Below are 18,893 nucleotides of genomic sequence, written 5' to 3' on the forward strand. Positions count from 1 at the left end.
TTTTATACAGAATATTTGCATGGGACCGTTAACGAACTACAGAACAGACTTTGTATAATGCAGCAAGTAATATTTAAACATATTTACAACCGTGACCAACATGTTGTGCTGTTTTTATTATTTTATTTTAAACTTTTCTTTTTGTTGATGTTGGTATGTTTTTTCTTTCTGCTATTTCTTCAGAAATTCCCTTGCACTGATATTCTCTTGGAAGGCACCCTTCTCTAACCCTGTCAGAGCAGTCAGATTTTACACTCTAGCTGCTAATCTTGTGAGAGGCACATGTCGTGCTATGGCTTGAACAGAGGGGAAAGCTCAGAGACGTCTCTGCTTCTATTGTAGCGAGAGCAGATCCGGGGAGACCGTGTGGTTTAGCGGTTAATGCAGATGGGTTGGGAGACAATGTGTCCCAGTGATTTATTTTTATTTTTTAATCGTTTTGAACAATCATTAATGTCAGTGTAGATATTAAAAATCGAAGTGTGCTCCCCCTCGTCTTGTGGAGCCCGCAGAGAAAACAAGCTTGCGCGCTTGACCCCTTTTCACAGTTTTTAAAATCTAGTATAATTTCAATTTATATTTGTACCAATGTAGATACTCATCTGAGATTTATTTTTACTTTATCAAAAAAAAAAATATGGAGTAACATTTAGCTGGCCCTGTGTGGTTGCTATGTTGTGAATGGCAGTATGCAATAAGCATTTGTTTATTTCTTTACAGTTTTCCTAAAATGCGTCACAAAAAAAAAAAACGGGTTCCTCCAATGCAGTAGATGGCGTCAGCGCTCCTGCGTGAGAAAGTTGAGGAAGAAAGAGTGGGTGGGGACTTCATACAGACAGCATCAACACAGCCTGTCTGTACCTCACTGTCCCTTACACGAAAACAAATGTTATATAGCTACTGCAGTAAACCAACGAATGCGCATTCGGGGGTATAATAATGGCTTTTGTGACAGCAAACTGGAACCCGCTGGGGGAAGCGTTTTACAGGTACAGACTAATTCCCGTTTACACTGGGTTTATTTAGATAGGAGTTCCTGTGTCATAGGACTGCCTGCACCGGTCCTGTCACCTGACATTTCAGACAGTAGTCGACGATCGTACTGTATCGTATTTGTATTTTTTACCCTATTACATTGGTGAACTCTGCATAAACGCATTTTAAAATTATTATTGTTAGATTAGATTAAGTGTTTAATATGGATTAATTCTTTACTATCAGTAGTATTTTAACTGGCACTAAGGCGTTTTACAAATTCTTAATTAATTTCCCATTCGTCTTCATAAAGGTCAATAAAGTATAAAATAAGTGTCTCGACCCTCATATTAAACTAGTGGCAGCAGGTATCAATTAGCTAGAAAACTAAAAAGTGTAATTCATACAACATTACATTACAAATAAAAATATCTATGGAGTCAGTCAGACCTGGCTGGCACGACCTATCAAAGAACGGAGAGAAATGCTTTCCAGTGCACTACAGTGTGGGTTATTTGAATGGAGAGAAACGCTTTCCAGTGCACTACAGTGTGGGTTATTTGAATGGAGAGAAAAGCTTTCCAGTGCACTACAGTGTGGGTTATTTGAATGGAGAGAAACGCTTTCCATTGCACTACAGTGTGGGTTATTTGAATGGAGAGAAACGCTTTCCAGTGCACTACAGTGTGGGTTATTTGAATGGAGAGAAACGCTTTCCAGTGCACTACAGTGTGGGTTATTTGAATGGCGAGAAATGCTTTCCATTGCACTACAGTGTGGGTTATTTGAATGGAGAGAAACGCTTTCCAGTGCACTACAGTGTGGGTTATTTGAATGGAGAGAAACACTTTCCAGTACAGTACAGTGTGGGTTATTTGAATGGCGAGAAATGCTTTCCAGTGCAGTACAGTGTGGGTTATTTGAATGGCGAGAAATGCTTTCCAGTGCACTACAGTGTGGGTTATTTGAATGGAGAGAAACAGTGCAGTACAGTGTGGGTTATTTGAATGGAGAGAAACGCTTTCCAGTGCACTACAGTGTGGGTTATTTGAGAAACGGTGCAGTGAGAAACACTTTCCAGTACAGTACAGTGTGGGTTATTTGAGTGGCGAGAAATGCTTTCCAGTGCAGTACAGTGTGGGTTATTTGAATGGCGAGAAATGCTTTCCAGTGCACTACAGTGTGGGTTATTTGAATGGAGAGAAACGCTTTCCAGTGCACTACAGTGTGGGTTATTTGAATGGAGAGTAACGCTTTCCAGTGCACTACAGTGTGGGCTATTTGAATGGAGAGAAACACTTTCCAGTGCACTACAGTGTGGGTTATTTGAATGGAGAGAAACGCTTTCCAGTGCAGTACAGTGTTGGTTATTTGAATGGAGAGAAACGATTTCCAGTGCAGTACAGTGTGGGTTATTTGTATGGAGAGAAACGCTTTCCAGTGCACTACAGTGTTGGTTATTTGAATGGATAGAAACGCTTTCCAGTGCAGTACAGTGTGGGTGATTTGTTTCATACCTCATTGATGTATTATTATTATTTTTTTAATAAATGACACTGTCATTCATAAATTCTCATATATGAGCAAATAACAAATGTGGTGCATTTCAGGCAGTGTTTGTTCCAATACTGGAATACTGATCCCAGCACTGAAGTGAATCTGTGGCTCCACTTTGTGTTTTCAGGAAGATCGAGCTGTATGAAATGGTTTGGAACCTCCGAGAAGGGCTGAAGGACTGCCTCATTGCAGCCGCCCCGTACGGGGGCCCTATAGGTGGGCACATCCAGCTGTTTACATGCTGCAGGTGTGGGGGAGTTAGCCTCCTAAAATCTAGTAAAAACATATCAAAGTGTAATGAAGCATAGTGAAAAGAAAGCTTGGTACAGCATAAAGTGGTCCCTGTACACTCCTGTTTTCCTGTTTGTTCCCTGTGTGCTCACCTGTGTGCTTGTTAGCTGTGTGCTCACCTGTGTGCTTGTTTGCTCTGTGCTCACCTGTGGCTTGTTTGCTTGTTCCCTTTAGCCCTGCTGAAGGAGAGTCAGAGACGGGAGCGCTCTGCCAGTGCCAGGCCCCTGCTTGAGATCTACTCAGCTGCCGGAGTGGCCATGGCCAGCTTCCCGGTACAAGACCACCTCATTCAATGACAGGCTGTTCAGGGAAAACATACTGAGACTGCACGCCTAGACACACATGCACACATAGACACACACACAGGGTAGGAAATAAGTGCATAGCAGTTTGATCCATTGTGGGTTTAACAATGAGTTTAATAAGACACATCTGAGCTTGTTACCTATACACTGTAGCTAATCAGACTTGTATTAAAACCTGGAATGGGTGAAGCTGCTTTGCAGTATTAGTCTTATTTCAATCCCTCACACACACACACACACACACACACACACACACACACACACACTTTCTCAACAGTACCTGGTTGAGGGAAATTAAAGGAGGTGCACATTTACCTTCCACACAGAAATAAAAACCAAATCTGATGCATTAAAACGTCACCAAGAACACATGCAGAGGTGTTGTTTAACACCTTGTTAAGCACTGTAGTTCAGTGCATCGTCAGTGTCAACGATGCTGACAGTTTCAAGCTTGTACCTGCAGTTGCACTGGGGTCTGGCTCTAAAATACACTCGATTTACATCCTGCTTCCTTTGAAAACTTTCTGTGAAATAAAGACAGCCCTTGCTCATGTATAAAGACAATTGCTGGGTTGTCTATAAGTACAAAATGACCAGCGGTGGTTTGGAGACAGTGGGTCGTTGTCTTGATTGTTTTCGCTGTGTGTTTGCAGTGGAAGAGTGGTGTGGTGGTGCACATTGGCTGGACTGTCAGTGATGACCTGCTGTGCATCCAGGAGGACGGCACCGTGCTGATCTACGACATGTTCGGCAACTTCCGCCGGCACTTCAGCATGGGCAATGTGAGAACACCTGCACCTACACCACCCAACACAGTACAGCACTATCACCTGCACCTACACCACCCAACACAGTACAGCACCATCACCTGCACCTACACCTCCCAACACAGTACAGCACCATCACCTGCACCTACACCACCCAACACAGTACAGCACCATCACCTGCACCTACACCACCCAACACAGTACAGCACCATCACCTGCACCTACACCACCCAACACAGTACAGCACCATCACCTGCACCTACACCACCCAACACAGTACAGCACCATCACCTGCACCTACACCACCCAACACAGTACAGCACCATCACCTGCACCTACACCACCCAACACAGTACAGCACCATCACCTGCACCTACACCACCCAACACAGTACAGCACCATCACCTGCACCTACACCACCCAACACAGTACAGCACCATCACCTGCACCTACACCACCCAACACAGTACAGCACCATCACCTGCACCTACACCACCCAACACAGTACAGCACCATCACCTGCACCTACACCACCCAACACAGTACAGCACCATCACCTGCACCTACACCACCCAACACAGTACAGCACCATCACCTTCACCTACACCACCCAACACAGTACAGCACCATCACCTGCACCTACACCACCCAACACAGTACAGCACCATCACCTGCACCTACACCACCCAACACAGTACAGCACCATCACCTGCACCTACACCACCCAACACAGTACAGCACCATCACCTTCACCTACACCACCCAGCACAGATACATCACCTGCACCTACACCACCCAACACAGTACAGCACCATCACCTGCACCTACACCACCCAACACAGTACAGCACCATCACCTGCACCTACACCACCCAACACAGTACAGCACCATCACCTGCACCTACACCACCCAACACAGTACAGCACCATCACCTGCACCTACACCACCCGACACAGTACAGCACCATCACCTGCACCTACACCACCATCACCTGCACCTACACCACACAACACAGTACAGTACCATCACCTTCATCTACACCACCCAGCACAGATACATCACCTGCACCTACACCACACAACACAGTACAGCACCATCACCTTCACCTACACAACCCAACACAGTACAGCACCATCACCTGCACCTACACCACCCAACACAGTACAGCACCATCACCTGCACCTACACCACACAACACAGTACAGTACCATCATCTTCACCTACACCACCCAGCACAGATACATCACCTGCACCTACACCACCCAACACAGTACAGCACCATCACCTGCACCTACACCACCCAACACAGTACAGCACCATCACCTGCACCTACACCACCCAACACAGTACAGCACCATCACCTGCACCTACACCACCCAACACAGTACAGCACCATCACCTGCACCTACACCACCATCACCTGCACCTACACCACACAACACAGTACAGTACCATCACCTGCACCTACACCACCCAACACAGTACATCACCTGCACCTACACCACCCAACACAGTACAGCACCATCACCTGCACCTACACCACCCAACACAGTACAGTACCATCACCTGCACCTACACCACCCAACACAGTACAGCACCATCACCTGCACCTACACCACCCAACACAGTACAGCACCATCACCTGCACCTACACCACCCAACACAGTACAGCACCATCACCTGCACCTACACCACCCAACACAGTACAGCACCATCACCTGCACCTACACCACCCAACACAGTACAGCACCATCACCTGCACCTACACCACCCAACACAGTACAGCACCATCACCTGCACCTACACCACCCAACACAGTACAGCACCATCACCTGCACCTACACCACCCAACACAGTACAGCACCATCACCTGCACCTACACCACCCAACACAGTACAGCACCATCACCTGCACCTACACCACCCAGCACAGTCACACTGCACCTACACCACACAACACAGTACAGTACCATCACCTTCATCTACACCACCCAGCACAGATACATCACCTGCACCTACACCACCCAACACAGTACAGCACCATCACCTGCACCTACACCACCCAACACAGTACAGCACCATCACCATCACCTGCACCTACACCACCCAACACAGTACAGCACCATCACCTGCACCTACACCACCCAACACAGTACAGCACCATCACCTGCACCTACACCACCCAACACAGTACAGCACCATCACCTGCACCTACACCACCCAACACAGTACAGCACCATCACCTTCACCTACACCACCCAACACAGTACAGCACCATCACCTGCACCTACACCACCCAACACAGTACAGCACCATCACCTGCACCTACACCACCCAACACAGTACAGCACCATCACCTGCACCTACACCACCCAACACAGTACAGCACCATCACCTGCACCTACACCACCCAACACAGTACAGTACCATCACCTGCACCTACACCACCCAACACAGATACATCACCTGCACCTACACCACCCAACACAGTACAGCACCATCACCTGCACCTACACCACCCAACACAGATACATCACCTGCACCTACACCACCCAACACAGTACAGCACCATCACCTGCACCTACACCACCCAACACAGATACATCACCTGCACCTACACCACCCAACACAGTACAGCACTATCACCTGCACCTCACACCACCCAACACAGATACATCACCTGCACCTACACCATCCAACACAGTACAGCACCATCACCTGCACCTACACCACCCAACACAGTACAGTACCATCACCTGCACCTACACCACCCAACACAGTACAGCACCATCACCTGCACCTACACCACCCAACACAGTACAGTACCATCACCTGCACCTACACCACCCAACACAGTACAGCACCATCACCTGCACCTACACCACCCAACACAGTACAGCACCATCACCTGCACCTACACCACCCAACACAGTACAGCACCATCACCTGCACCTACACCACCCAACACAGTACAGCACCATCACCTGCACCTACACCACCCAACACAGTACAGCACCATCACCTGCACCTACACCACCCAACACAGTACAGCACCTGCACCTGCACCTACACCACCCAACACAGTACAGCACCATCACCTGCACCTACACCACCCAACACAGTACAGCACCATCACCTGCACCTACACCACCCAACACAGTACAGCACCATCACCTGCACCTACACCACCCAACACAGTACAGCACCATCACCTGCACCTACACCACCCAACACAGTACAGCACCATCACCTGCACCTACACCACCCAACACAGTACAGCACCATCACCTGCACCTACACCACCCAACACAGTACAGCACCATCACCTGCACCTACACCACCCAACACAGTACAGCACCATCACCTGCACCTACACCACCCAACACAGTACAGCACCATCACCTGCACCTACACCACCCAACACAGTACAGCACCATCACCTGCACCTACACCACCCAACACAGTACAGCACCATCACCTGCACCTACACCACCCAACACAGTACAGCACCATCACCTTCACCTACACCACCCAACACAGTACAGCACCATCACCTGCACCTACACCACCCAACACAGTACAGCACCATCACCTGCACCTACACCACCCAACACAGTACAGCACCATCACCTGCACCTACACCACCCAACACAGTACAGCACCATCACCTGCACCTACACCACCCAACACAGTACAGCACCATCACCTGCACCTACACCACCCAACACAGTACAGCACCATCACCTGCACCTACACCACCCAACACAGTACAGCACCATCACCTGCACCTACACCACCCAACACAGTACAGCACCATCACCTGCACCTACACCACCCAACACAGTACAGCACCATCACCTTCACCTACACCACCCAACACAGTACAGCACCATCACCTGCACCTACACCACCCAACACAGTACAGCACCATCACCTGCACCTACACCACCCAACACAGTACAGCACCATCACCTGCACCTACACCACCCAACACAGTACAGCACCATCACCTGCACCTACACCACCCAACACAGTACAGCACCATTACCATCACCTGCACCTACACCACCCAACACAGTACAGCACCATCACCTGCACCTACACCTCCCAACACAGTACAGCACCATCACCTGCACCTACACCACACCAACACAGTACAGCACCATCACCTGCACCTACACCACCCAACACAGTACAGCACCATCACCTGCACCTACACCACCCAACACAGTACAGCACCATCACCTGCACCTACACCACCCAACACAGTACAGCACCATCACCTGCACCTACACCACCCAACACAGTACAGTACCATCACCTGCACCTACACCACCCAACACAGTACAGCACCATCACCTGCACCTACACCTCCCAACACCGATACCATGATAATACCCCACTATGCCTGCCTCTTTAACCACACAGAGACCCCATGCTTGCAGCATAGAGCAGACCCAGTGGACTCTTGTTTGTTTACTTGCAGGAAGTGCTGCAAAATCAAGTGATCGAAGCCAAGGTGTTCCACTCTGCCTATGGAACAGGGGTTGCCATAGTGACCGGAGCGTTCCGGTTCACCCTGGCTGCCAACATTGATGACCTAAAACTGCGCCGCCTGCCAGAAGTCCCAGGTACGGCAGCCAGGAGCTGCTCAATACAATCTCTGCTGATTTTATCATGATTAATGTGAAGAACAGCACAGCTTGTATTACATTTCAATTTCAATTGTTTATATAGCACCTTTCATACCACAGTATCTCAAGGCACTTTACATGTCGGTTGCAGGGTGGGAGACGGGGTGTGTGTGTGTGTGTGTGTGTGTGTGTGTGGGCGTGGGCGGGCAGGTGGGCGGGCGTGTGTGTGTGTGAACTACAAGGGATTGGTCCCAGTGCACACAGCTTTATTAAAGTGGTTGTAGCTAACAAAATAAATAGTCTCACTGGTCATGCAATTCCATTCACTATGGGTCTCAAATGTTCAGTTTCCAAAGAGGAAAACAAGTTATAGTGAACATGAGTTTTCATTTATTTATTTATTTTTCCATTTTAAAACATGACATCTGGTTCTACACTCAGTCAAATAAAGTTCTTAGTTTGCTTGCCTTCCCTTCCAGGAAGTCTGGGTGATTTCACCTCAGCAGTGTCTTCGGCATCACGCATCTTACAGGCACAGCTTGCAGGGCTCGTCAGCAAGTAGCGGAAGCAGCTGGTTGGTTACTAACAATAAAGGCAGCCCTTGGTGGGTAGGGAATTTCTAAAGACTGGGAAAGGGTTTACTAAAACACAGATTTGTGGCAGAACTACACATTTAGGACCTGTAGTGACGTGGTAATGCGAGCTCTAACCCTGAACAGAGGAGTGTTTTGTTCCTGTTTCTAACACAGTGGTGTGTGTGTGTGTGTGTGTGTGTGTGTTTCTGAACCAGGCCTGCAGGTGGCACCCTCGTGCTGGGCCGTGCTGATGCAGGACAGACAAACCAAGGTGGTGCTGGCCAGCGGGAAAGACCTGTACATGCTGGACAACACAGCCTGCACTCTAGTGGTGAGGATTACTGTACTGTACACTGCTACACACCCACACACATGCTTACACGCTGATACACACACACAGCCTGCAGTCCATTGGGGAGGGTCATTGCGCACACACACACACTGACACACACACAGATGTTTGTTTGTTGTGTTGATTTGGACTTTGCATTGACTCTCACATAGTGTAGATTTACTGTTGTAAATCATTACACCTCTCCCGGGTCTTCAAGGGTCTCTGAGCTCTTTGTCTCCTCTCCTCCCCTCCACCCTCCACCCCCAGACCCCCCCAGGGATAGACCCCCAGGTTAGCAGCTACTTCCAGATGGCAGCGTCCTTCAGCTACAAGTACCTGGCACTGTTCACAGACACCGGGCACGTGTGGATGGGCACCTCCAACCTCAAGGTAAGAGTACTGCAGTAAATTTGCACGCCAATTTTGCAGTTTCCCAGTGTTTCTCTCATGGTTGTGCAATGCATTTCCCATAGTTTAAACTGGTTTGCAGTGTTTTGAAATTTGGTTTGTCATACCTCTCTCAGAGCTTAACCATGCTTATCTGTCTTTTACCATGGCTTCACTGTGCTTTATTGCACTTTGCTGTTATAAGGGCATTGGGGTGAGTGGGGGTGCTGTGCTGCAGTCACGTCCTTGTTTGCCTCTTGCTCCCAGCAGCACTCACTCTCTCTGTGTTTTTTATGTTCCAGGAGAAGCTCAGTGAGTTTGACACCAAAGTCCGCAGCCCACCGAAGCAGATGGTGTGGTGAGTAAATCAGGGCTCACCTAGAAAGAGCTGTTTTCTAATGCAAATATATATATGGAAAGGTGTCATAAGAAAGTGATACATTCTTGTTTCAGTGTATGTGTGTGTGTGTGTGTGTGTGTGTCAGTGTCGAGGGGTAGAAATAAGACTCCTTTTGTATAGCAGTTCTAGTCATTCCCGGTTTTAATATGTGCTTGATTAGCCCAAGTGTATAGGAAGCACGCTTAGGTGTGTCTTATTAAAATGATAGTAAAACCAGGAATGGATCACACTGCTATACAATGGGAGTGAGTGTGGTCTCCTTACCTCTAGGTGCCGCAGACCCAAGAGCCAGCAGCCCTCCGTGGTTCTGATGTGGGACAGACTGCTCCTGGTGGCTGGGAAGTGCAGAGAGAGCATCAAATATCCTTCACACTGTGTGCAGCACCTCATACACATTGCAGTGTCAGGACTGTGTTAAACACCCCTTCCCATGCAACTTAATTAGAACCCTTTGTCAGTATTACAGTACAGTGTAATGCAATACAGTTGTACTGTGAGCACATTGGTAACAGCTCCTTAATGTTATTAAACAAAGTAAGCCGATGACTGGCATGTTCAAGAATTGGAATAGTTACTACCAGCAAGACTCCTGTGCATGCAGTATTTGGGATTGGCTTTCCATCGTGTGTATTCCCCCTTAACCACCGTGCACGTACCACCTGGATGAGGAATCGTTCCTGGTCCCAGAGCTGGACGGGGTTCGAATCGTGAGTCGCAGCTTCCACGAGTTCCTGCACGAGGTGCCAGGTGAGCTGACTGCTGCCTTCGGGGCTCCTGAACTGCAACACACAGGGTCCTGCTGTGTTGCGAATGAAATGAGTTTGGTGGACTCAGCCTAGCCCCTGGTGGACACCCCTACCACACTTTCCAGGCAGGCAGGCTCGGAGCGGTCAGGCCTGCCTGCAGCCAGTGCCGAATCCTCAAGCACAATGTAACGCTGGGCTGCCTTGCAGGTGCCTGTGAGGAGATCTTCAAGATCGCCTCGATGGCTCCGGGGGCTCTGCTGCTGGAGGCACACAAAGAGTACGAGGTAAATCTGCCGGTCTGTCTTGTTTCATGTGCTGTGGACTGTGTGTTGAACTCTCTGTGTAAATAACCCTCTCCCCTCCGTCCTCTCCCTGTCCCACGGTGCAGAAGGAGAGTCAGAAGGCAGACGAGTACCTCCGGGAAATCAAAGAGCAGAACCTCCTTCCTGAGGCAGTGAGGCAGTGTGTGGAGGCAGCCGGCTTTGAGCACGAGCCAGAGACACAGAAAATCCTGCTCAGGGTGAGAGAGTGAGGCAGTGTGTATGTGGGAGTCGGAGAGTGAGACGCTGTGTGAGTGAAGAGGCATTTTAGTGCTAGTACTGTTTCAATTGTTGTGTGTATTTAAACATGAGTGCGAGGCAATGAGACTTCATGGGAGTCAATGCAAAGTCCTCATAATATACTCCACTACAAGTGTGTGTAATAGTGCCAGCATTTTCCTCTTTTTTCCGTGAGGTGTGTTGTTGAGTGTTTTTTGGGTGCTTGTGTGTGTGTCAGTGTTGTTGTGTGTTTCTAGGTTGTGGGTGTTGCCGTATGTCAGTGTTTTTGTGTGTGTGTGTCAATGTTGCTGTGGTTTCCTGTCTCTGTGTGTTGCCGTGTGTCAGTGTTGCTGTGGTTTCCTGTCTCTGTGTTGCCGTGTGTCACAGTGTTTCTCTCTCCCCTGGCAGGCCTCCTCCTTTGGGAAGTGCTTTCTCAGTAACTTCCCCCCCGAGTTGTTTGTGGGGATGTGTCTGGACCTGCGAGTCCTCAATGCGGTGCGAGACTACAGCGTGGGAATCCCGCTCACTTACTCACAGCATCCTGTGCCAGCTCAACACCTGCGCGCCACTTAAACATCAAACACAAGTTTAGGGGCCCTGTTCTGATTCAAGTGCAAAGGCAAATTGTATTTCAAGAAACAACATACATTCTTCTTCTGAGGATATTCTTGACAGTTTTATAGCAGTTGAATGTTACTGTGAAATTTTGCCTTTGACCTGTGCATGTAGTTTTACAGTGTGGCGTGTAGGATGCGAGTCCCAGGGGAACTCCAGCAAGCACTAGTTATTATTAAACATTAAACAGCTGTTTGGCATCGTGAGCTCAGATTACAGATTGTTCTCCTTGATTCAAGCCTGTCCTTAACTCTGCATCCAGATACAAACAGATGACTGTGCAGGTGCTGATTGACAGGTGAGTGCTGTGCATTCATGACAAGCCTCACTGCTGGCCAGACTCCCCCTGGGATTGCTCAGGGAATCCTTTCAGTCTGTCCAGCGCTGAGGCTCGAAACCTCGGGACATGTTTTCAAAACATTTACTCCAGATTTAGTGAACTCATTTGAATTTAACACAAAAACATTAACTGCCAACTCCAGAGTGCTTAAGAGACCTTCAATCACATAACGCAGATGGTTGATACTAGTTTTGTAAAGTCAGAAGGTGTTTTTCTCTTTTCACATAATAGAAGTTGAATTAAAGAGGTAAACTCTCTGAAAATATGGCCTCTTGGCTTTTCCATTAAATTGCAGGACTTCAGCTGTTGGAGTGCAGGGCTCTGAGTGTGGCTGATAGATTGCAGAACTCTGTGTTGAGGGTGGCTGATAGATTGCAGGACTCTGTGTTGAGTGTGGCTGATAGATTGCATGACTGTGTTGAGTGTGGCTGATAGATTGCAGGACTCTGTGTTGAGTGTGGCTGATAGATTGCAGGACTCTGTGTTGAGGGTGGCTGATAGATTGCAGGACTCTGTGTTGAGGGTGGCTGATAGATTGCAGGACTCTGTGTTGAGGGTGGCTGATAGATTGCAGGACTCTGTGTTGAGTATGGCTGATAGATTGCAGGACTCTGTGTTGAGGGTGACTGATAGATTGCAGGACTCTGTGTTGAGGGTGGCTGATAGATTGCAGGACTCTGTGTTGAGGGTGGCTGATAGATTGCAGGACTCTGTGTTGAGTGTGGCTGATAGATTGCAGGACTCTGTTGAGGGTGGCTGATAGATTGCAGGACTCTGTGTTGAGTGTGGCTGATAGATTGCAGGACTCTGTGTTGAGTGTGGCTGATAGATTGCAGGACTCTGTTGAGGATGGCTGATAGATTGCATGACTCTGTGTTGAGTGTAGCTGATAGATTGCAGGACTCTGTGTTGAGGGTGGCTGATAGATTGCAGGACTCTTGAGGGTGGCTGATAGATTGCATGACTGTGTTGAGTGTGGCTGATAGATTGCAGGACTCTGTGTTGAGTTTGGCAGTTGGACTGCAGGTCCTGGTGATGTTCTAACGTTGTCTCTGTGCTGCAGGCTGGTGTTCCGCCGGCTCTACCCGCTTGCCATCGAGATCTGCCGCTACCTGAAGATCCCTGAGTTCCAGGGGGTGAGCAGGGTGCTGAAACACTGGGCCTGCTTCAAGGTGAGGGGACGGGATAGACAGAGACAAGGGAAAAGGGGAGGCAAAGGGAAGGAGATGGGAAGGAGATGGGGGGGGAGTAGAGAGGACCGTGGGAAGAGGGATAGACATCATAAGCCATATGCTGAAACACTGGGCCTGAGAGAGTGAGCAGGACACTGGTGGGGGTCTGAGTTACAGGGGTTTACGGAGGTCAGAGATACTGGGGCACATAGACACACACACACACGCTGAAACACCGACATACAGGGGCAGTGAGTGAGTTGAGAATCACCTGACAGACAGACAAACAGATAGGGTACACCAGAGTGTGTGAATGTTGACCCTGAGTTCTTTCTGTCTCCAGGTACAGCAGAAGGAGGACCCTGATGATGTCATAGCTTGCGCCATCAACCAGAAGCTGGGTGACACGGCGGGCATCTCGTACTCCGAGATCGCAGCGAGGGCATACGAGTGTGGCAGGACTGAGCTGGCCATCAAGGTGAGGGGGGACAGGAGAGGAGAGGGAGAACAGAGGGGCGAGGAATGAGGTAGAACAGGAGGGAGAGGGAAAGATGGATGAGATAGAACAGGAGAGGGATGAAGGGGAGGTGGAAGGGTGAGGATCAGTGTGATGGTTGTTGTTGACCAGCTCCCTCTGTTCCTCTCTCAGCTCCTGGAGTTTGAACCCCGGTCAGGAGAGCAGGTGCCTCTATTGCTGAAGATGAAGAGAAGCCAGCTGGCCCTTAGCAAAGCCATTGAGAGCGGGGACACTGACCTGGGTACGTGTCCTGGAGCCTCGGCCACTGCAGGCTTCATACAGCTGCTTTATTACTGTTATTTATTTGAGTTGAAAATGCATTTTTGTAAGGTACTTGTAAACAGACTTTTTTGCCTGACCTCCTTAGTGTGCAAGTTCCCACTGTCCACAGCTGCTTTTTGTTTTCAAGCCCCATTCTTTCCCCCTCTCTTTCACTCTCCTCTCTGTGTGTACAGCGATTTCATTATTAACTCCACTCTTTCTCTCTCTGACTCTGTCAGTGTACATGGTGGTGACCTACCTGAAGAGTGAGATGAACCGTGGGGATTTCTTCATGACTCTGCGGAACCAGCCAGTCGCACTCAGCCTCTACAGACAGGTAACCAGACCACAGCAAGCTGTCTGTACCCAGCAACATTTCTTATACTTTGCATGGCCACCAGGGGTTCCTGGTATGACCTAAGGCAGTGGTTCCTAACCCTGGTCCTGAGACCCGCTGTGTCTGCTGGTTTTCATTCCAACTGAGCTCTCAATTACTTAACTAGACCCTTAATTAAACTGATAATTTGCTTAATTAGACCTTTAGACCTTAAAGGTGTAGTTAAGTCATTGAGAGCTCAGCTGGAATGAAAACCAGCAGACACGGGCTCCTCAGGACCACTGCCCTAAGAGATGATTTTAGCCACATTGAGATCCGTTTTGTTTTGTCTGTCAGTTCGATTTGTGATAGGAGACTAGTCTAGAGAGGGAGCATCTCTGACTCAGTTGTGTAAGGATGAGAAATGGAGAGTATTTATGTTTGTTTTTTGCCCTGTGTCTCAGTTCTGTAAGCACCAGGAGCAGAACACGCTGAAGGACCTCTTCAACCAGGACGATGATCACCAGGAACTGGGCAATTTCTACGTGCGAGCCAGCTACGGGGAGGGGGTAAGGAGGGGATGGGGAACCTACTGGTGAGTCAGCTACGGGGAGGGGGAGGGCAGTGTGGACGGGACAGTGAGGGTTGGGATGGGTGTTTTCCTAGATTGGTACCAAGATTATAATAATTTTTTTTCAGAGCGTCAAGGCTCGGATGGCAGCGCTGCAAAATGCCGTGGACGAGTTTAACAAAGCCAAGAACGAGTTCTCTGCCAAGGTGAGCAGTGCTGAAAGCAACGGAAAGAGAACTTCACTCAACACTGCAGAGCTGTATACAGGTCTATAGGAAAGAGAATGTCTCTCAACACTGCAGGGTGCTAAACGAATACCACTAATCTAACATGTGTATCCGTGTCTGTTTGCATTTGTTTTCTTCAGGCTACGGAGGAGCAGATGAAACTACTGCGGTGGCAGTGTCGCTTCCAGGAGGAGTTTGACAAGCCCTACCTGGACTGCTCCCTCCATGAGACTGTGCGCTCGCTGCTGGAGGACGGCAAGCACAAGCAAGCAGAGCAGCTGTACAAGGACTTCCACATCCCGGACAAGAGGTGCGCCAGGGCTCAGAGCAGGAGCAGTGTGCAGGGTACAGGGTTATACCTGCAGTAGGGTCTGTCTGACTCTCCTTCTCCTGGAACCTGTCTGTCTCTCCTTCTCCTGGATCCTGTCAGTCTGTCTCTCTCCTTCTCCTGGACCCTGTCTGTCTGTCTCGCTCCTTCTCCTGGATCCTGTCTGTCTCTCTTTCTCCTGGATCCTGTCTGTCTTTCTGTCTCTCCCTCACCTGATCTTTTAATTCCCCTGATGTGTCTCCTGTCTGTTCGTCAGGTTCTGGTGGTTGAAGATCTCTGCTCTGGCCGAGAAGGAGGACTGGGAGGAGCTGGAGAAGTTCTCCAAGAGTAAGAAGTCTCCGATAGGGTACCTGGTACGTTAACCCAGCGTCCTGCTTCTTTCACCCGGTGGAGAGCTGGCCAGGCTCTGAACTGTGATACGTCATTGATTCACACAGAGCCAGGGACAGGTTCACATGCAGGAGAGAAAACAAACTGAAAAAATCAACTGCCATGACCAATCACTTATTTAACTCATAGCCTTTGGAATGTATTGAGGTTGGAGTGGACAGTGTTGTGTGTAGATGGGGAGGAGTATCGAGAAGATACACGATGGTTCTAATAATCAGTGAGGGAAGAAAGAAACAAACACAGAGGCATGGGGTCTTTACTCACCATTTGAATTTTCCACCAACAACCTCATTGTGTTTTCTGTTTATACCACACTTAATTAACCATTTACTTACAATCACAGACTCAATGAAGTAATTTATTTTTGTTAAATTGAACATTGCTTTGAGGAGCTCTTAATTAAAAGCTTGGCGAAGCAGCTGTTGTACATCACAAGCTGGCCATTAAATGCTTAAAAAATAGTAACAGCTGAGATCTCCAGGTAACGTCAGATCAAATATTTTACAGGACCTGAGAACACACTAATCTGTTTTCTTTTTTCAACAGCCTTTTGTAGAGATCTGTGTAAAGCACCACAACAAGTACGAAGCGAAGAAGTACGTGTCAAAAGTGACCCTGGAGCAGAAAGTGAAGGCTCATCTAGCGCTGGGGTGAGGACTGCCAGCCCGTCTGACTGGGGGAGGGGAAGGGGAGGCAGGGCTCTGTCCAGGTGAAGTGTAGCGCTGGGGTGAGGACTGCCAGCCCATCCTGACTGGGGGAGGGGAAGGGGAGGCAGGGCTCTGTCCAGGTGAAGTGTAGCGCTGGGGTGAGGACTGCCAGCCCGTCTGACTGGGGGAGGGGAAGGGGAGGCAGGGCTCTGTCCAGGTGAAGTGTAGCGCTAGGGTGAGGACTGCCAGCCCGTCTGACTGGGGGAGGGGAAGGGGAGGCAGGGCTCTGTCCAGGTGAAGTGTAGCGCTGGGGTGAGGACTGCCAGCCCGTCCTACTGGGGGAGGGGAAGGGGAGGCAGGGCTCTGTCCAGGTGAAGTGTAGCGCTGGGGTGAGGACTGCCAGCCCGTCTGACTGGGGAGGGGAAGGGGAGGCAGGGCTCTGTCCAGGTGAAGTGTAGCGGTGGGGTGAGGACTGCCAGCCCGTCTGACTGGGGGAGGGGAAGGGGAGGCAGGGCTCTGTCCAGGTGAAGTGTAGCGCTGGGGTGAGGACTGCCAGCCCGTCTGACTGGGGAGGGGAAGGGGAGGCAGGGCTCTGTCCAGGTGAAGTGTAGCGCTGGGGTGAGGACTGCCAGCCCGTCTGACTGGGGGAGGGGAAGGGGAGGCAGGGCTCTGTCCAGGTGAAGTGTAGCGCTGGGGTGAGGACTGCCAGCCCGTCTGACTGGGGGAGGGGAAGGGGAGGCAGGGCTCTGTCCAGGTGAAGTGTAGCGCTGGGGTGAGGACTGCCAGCCCGTCTGACTGGGGGAGGGGGAGGCAGGGCTCTGTCCAGGTGAAGTGTAGCGCTGGGGTGAGGACTGCCAGCCCGTCTGACTGGGGGAGGGGAAGGGGAGGCAGGGCTCTGTCCAGGTGAAGTGTAGCGCTGGGGTGAGGACTGCCAGCCCGTCTGACTGAGGGAGAGGAAGGGGAGACAGGGCTCTGTCCAGCTGAAGTGTAGCTTTGGTGTGAGGACTGCGCGCCAGTCTGACTGGGGGAGGGGAAGGGGAGGCAGGGCTCTGTCCAGGTGAAGTGTATTAAAGTTCAGGTTTTTAATGGCTTTGAAAAGACTCTAGGTAGAAGCAAGTGCAACGTATTAATGATGTGTTTTTAAATATGTTGTTTAATGAGCAGAAACTGGAGCTTGTTTTAGTGTAGTTTAAACAGCTTTTTAGTAAAATTAAACTCTGTAAGAACGCCCTGGTAATCCCTGGTAGAAACTGAAAACAGCAGGCAGCAGACAGGGTCTCATAAATGAACACGGTTGATGTTTTTGCTTGTTTCGGTTCTGTGAACACTTGAGATCCTGACACATGGCGCTTCAGTTCTTCAAGACTGGCAACTTCTGATGCTGCTTGCTTGCACTCACCTCTTCAATTGTAATGTATTTGATGAAGTTGTATGTTGTGTGTCTCTTGTTCCTGTAAGAGATGTTGTGTAGCGAATGCTTGGTTCTGTTGTAAGAACAGGCTGCCTGCTGTGAAGGCAGCATGACTCATGCTGCTCTGTGTTGCTCAGGGATCTGGAGCAGGCAGTTGAGGCTGCGATTGAGAGGAGGAGTGAGAGCGACTTGAACCTGGTCCTGTCACGCTGCATCCCCACCACCGACCGGGCCCTGCTGGACAAAATCAACCACGCACGGGCCGGAGTGCTCAAGAAATAACCAGCCAGGAGCCACAGGATCACACTTTATATCCCTTGAAGATGAGGGTTGTTACTGGAGCCAAGACATCCCGTTGGTGAGACATCATGTCTTGGCTTGGCGTGTCTTAACAAAGTTTCTCAACCTTTCTTTGTAAAATATTTCCAATATTAAATATGTTTAACTCCTCCACAGTGCTGTCCTCGTTGTTTTTGGTTGGGTCGTATTTAAACATTTCCAGTGCCACCTAATCAGATGCAGGATATGATGTACTGGGATGCTGAGAAATCCAAAGCGTAATTGGCAGATTTCTCGTTAGCGATTTATG

At 49.5% G+C, this 18,893-nt stretch overlaps 1 protein-coding gene across 1 annotated transcript; it reads left to right on the forward strand.

Annotated features, from left to right (window-relative positions):
- Nucleotides 1-809: 809 nt before the first annotated feature.
- On the forward strand, nt 810-18,757 carry LOC121322393 (vacuolar protein sorting-associated protein 16 homolog). Its single transcript, XM_041262290.1, has 24 exons — nt 810-989; nt 2,660-2,748; nt 2,998-3,095; nt 3,782-3,910; nt 8,381-8,525; nt 9,319-9,434; nt 9,705-9,827; nt 10,127-10,182; nt 10,495-10,584; nt 10,877-10,971; nt 11,178-11,254; nt 11,359-11,490; nt 11,918-12,045; nt 12,387-12,422; nt 13,528-13,636; nt 13,980-14,114; nt 14,286-14,394; nt 14,654-14,751; nt 15,195-15,299; nt 15,430-15,507; nt 15,669-15,838; nt 16,113-16,209; nt 16,793-16,896; nt 18,442-18,757. Exons 1-24 carry the CDS (start codon nt 940-942, stop codon nt 18,584-18,586), a joined length of 2,514 nt encoding a protein of 837 aa, XP_041118224.1. The 5' UTR covers nt 810-939; the 3' UTR covers nt 18,587-18,757.
- The last annotated feature ends 136 nt before the right edge of the window (nt 18,758-18,893 follow it).

Source organism: Polyodon spathula, chromosome 10 (genome assembly GCF_017654505.1).
Source record: "Polyodon spathula isolate WHYD16114869_AA chromosome 10, ASM1765450v1, whole genome shotgun sequence".
Taxonomy (NCBI): Eukaryota; Metazoa; Chordata; class Actinopteri; order Acipenseriformes; family Polyodontidae; genus Polyodon; species Polyodon spathula.

Coding starts and splice junctions, on each gene's coding strand:
- LOC121322393 (XM_041262290.1), top strand. CDS start 940: ATGGCTTTTGTGACAGCAAACTGGAACCCGCTGGGGGAAGCGTTTTAC. Junction 10,585..10,876: donor AAGTGCAGAGAGAGCATCAA/ATATCCTTCACA, acceptor ACCACCGTGCAC/GTACCACCTGGATGAGGAAT. Junction 16,210..16,792: donor AGTCTCCGATAGGGTACCTG/GTACGTTAACCC, acceptor TTTTTTCAACAG/CCTTTTGTAGAGATCTGTGT.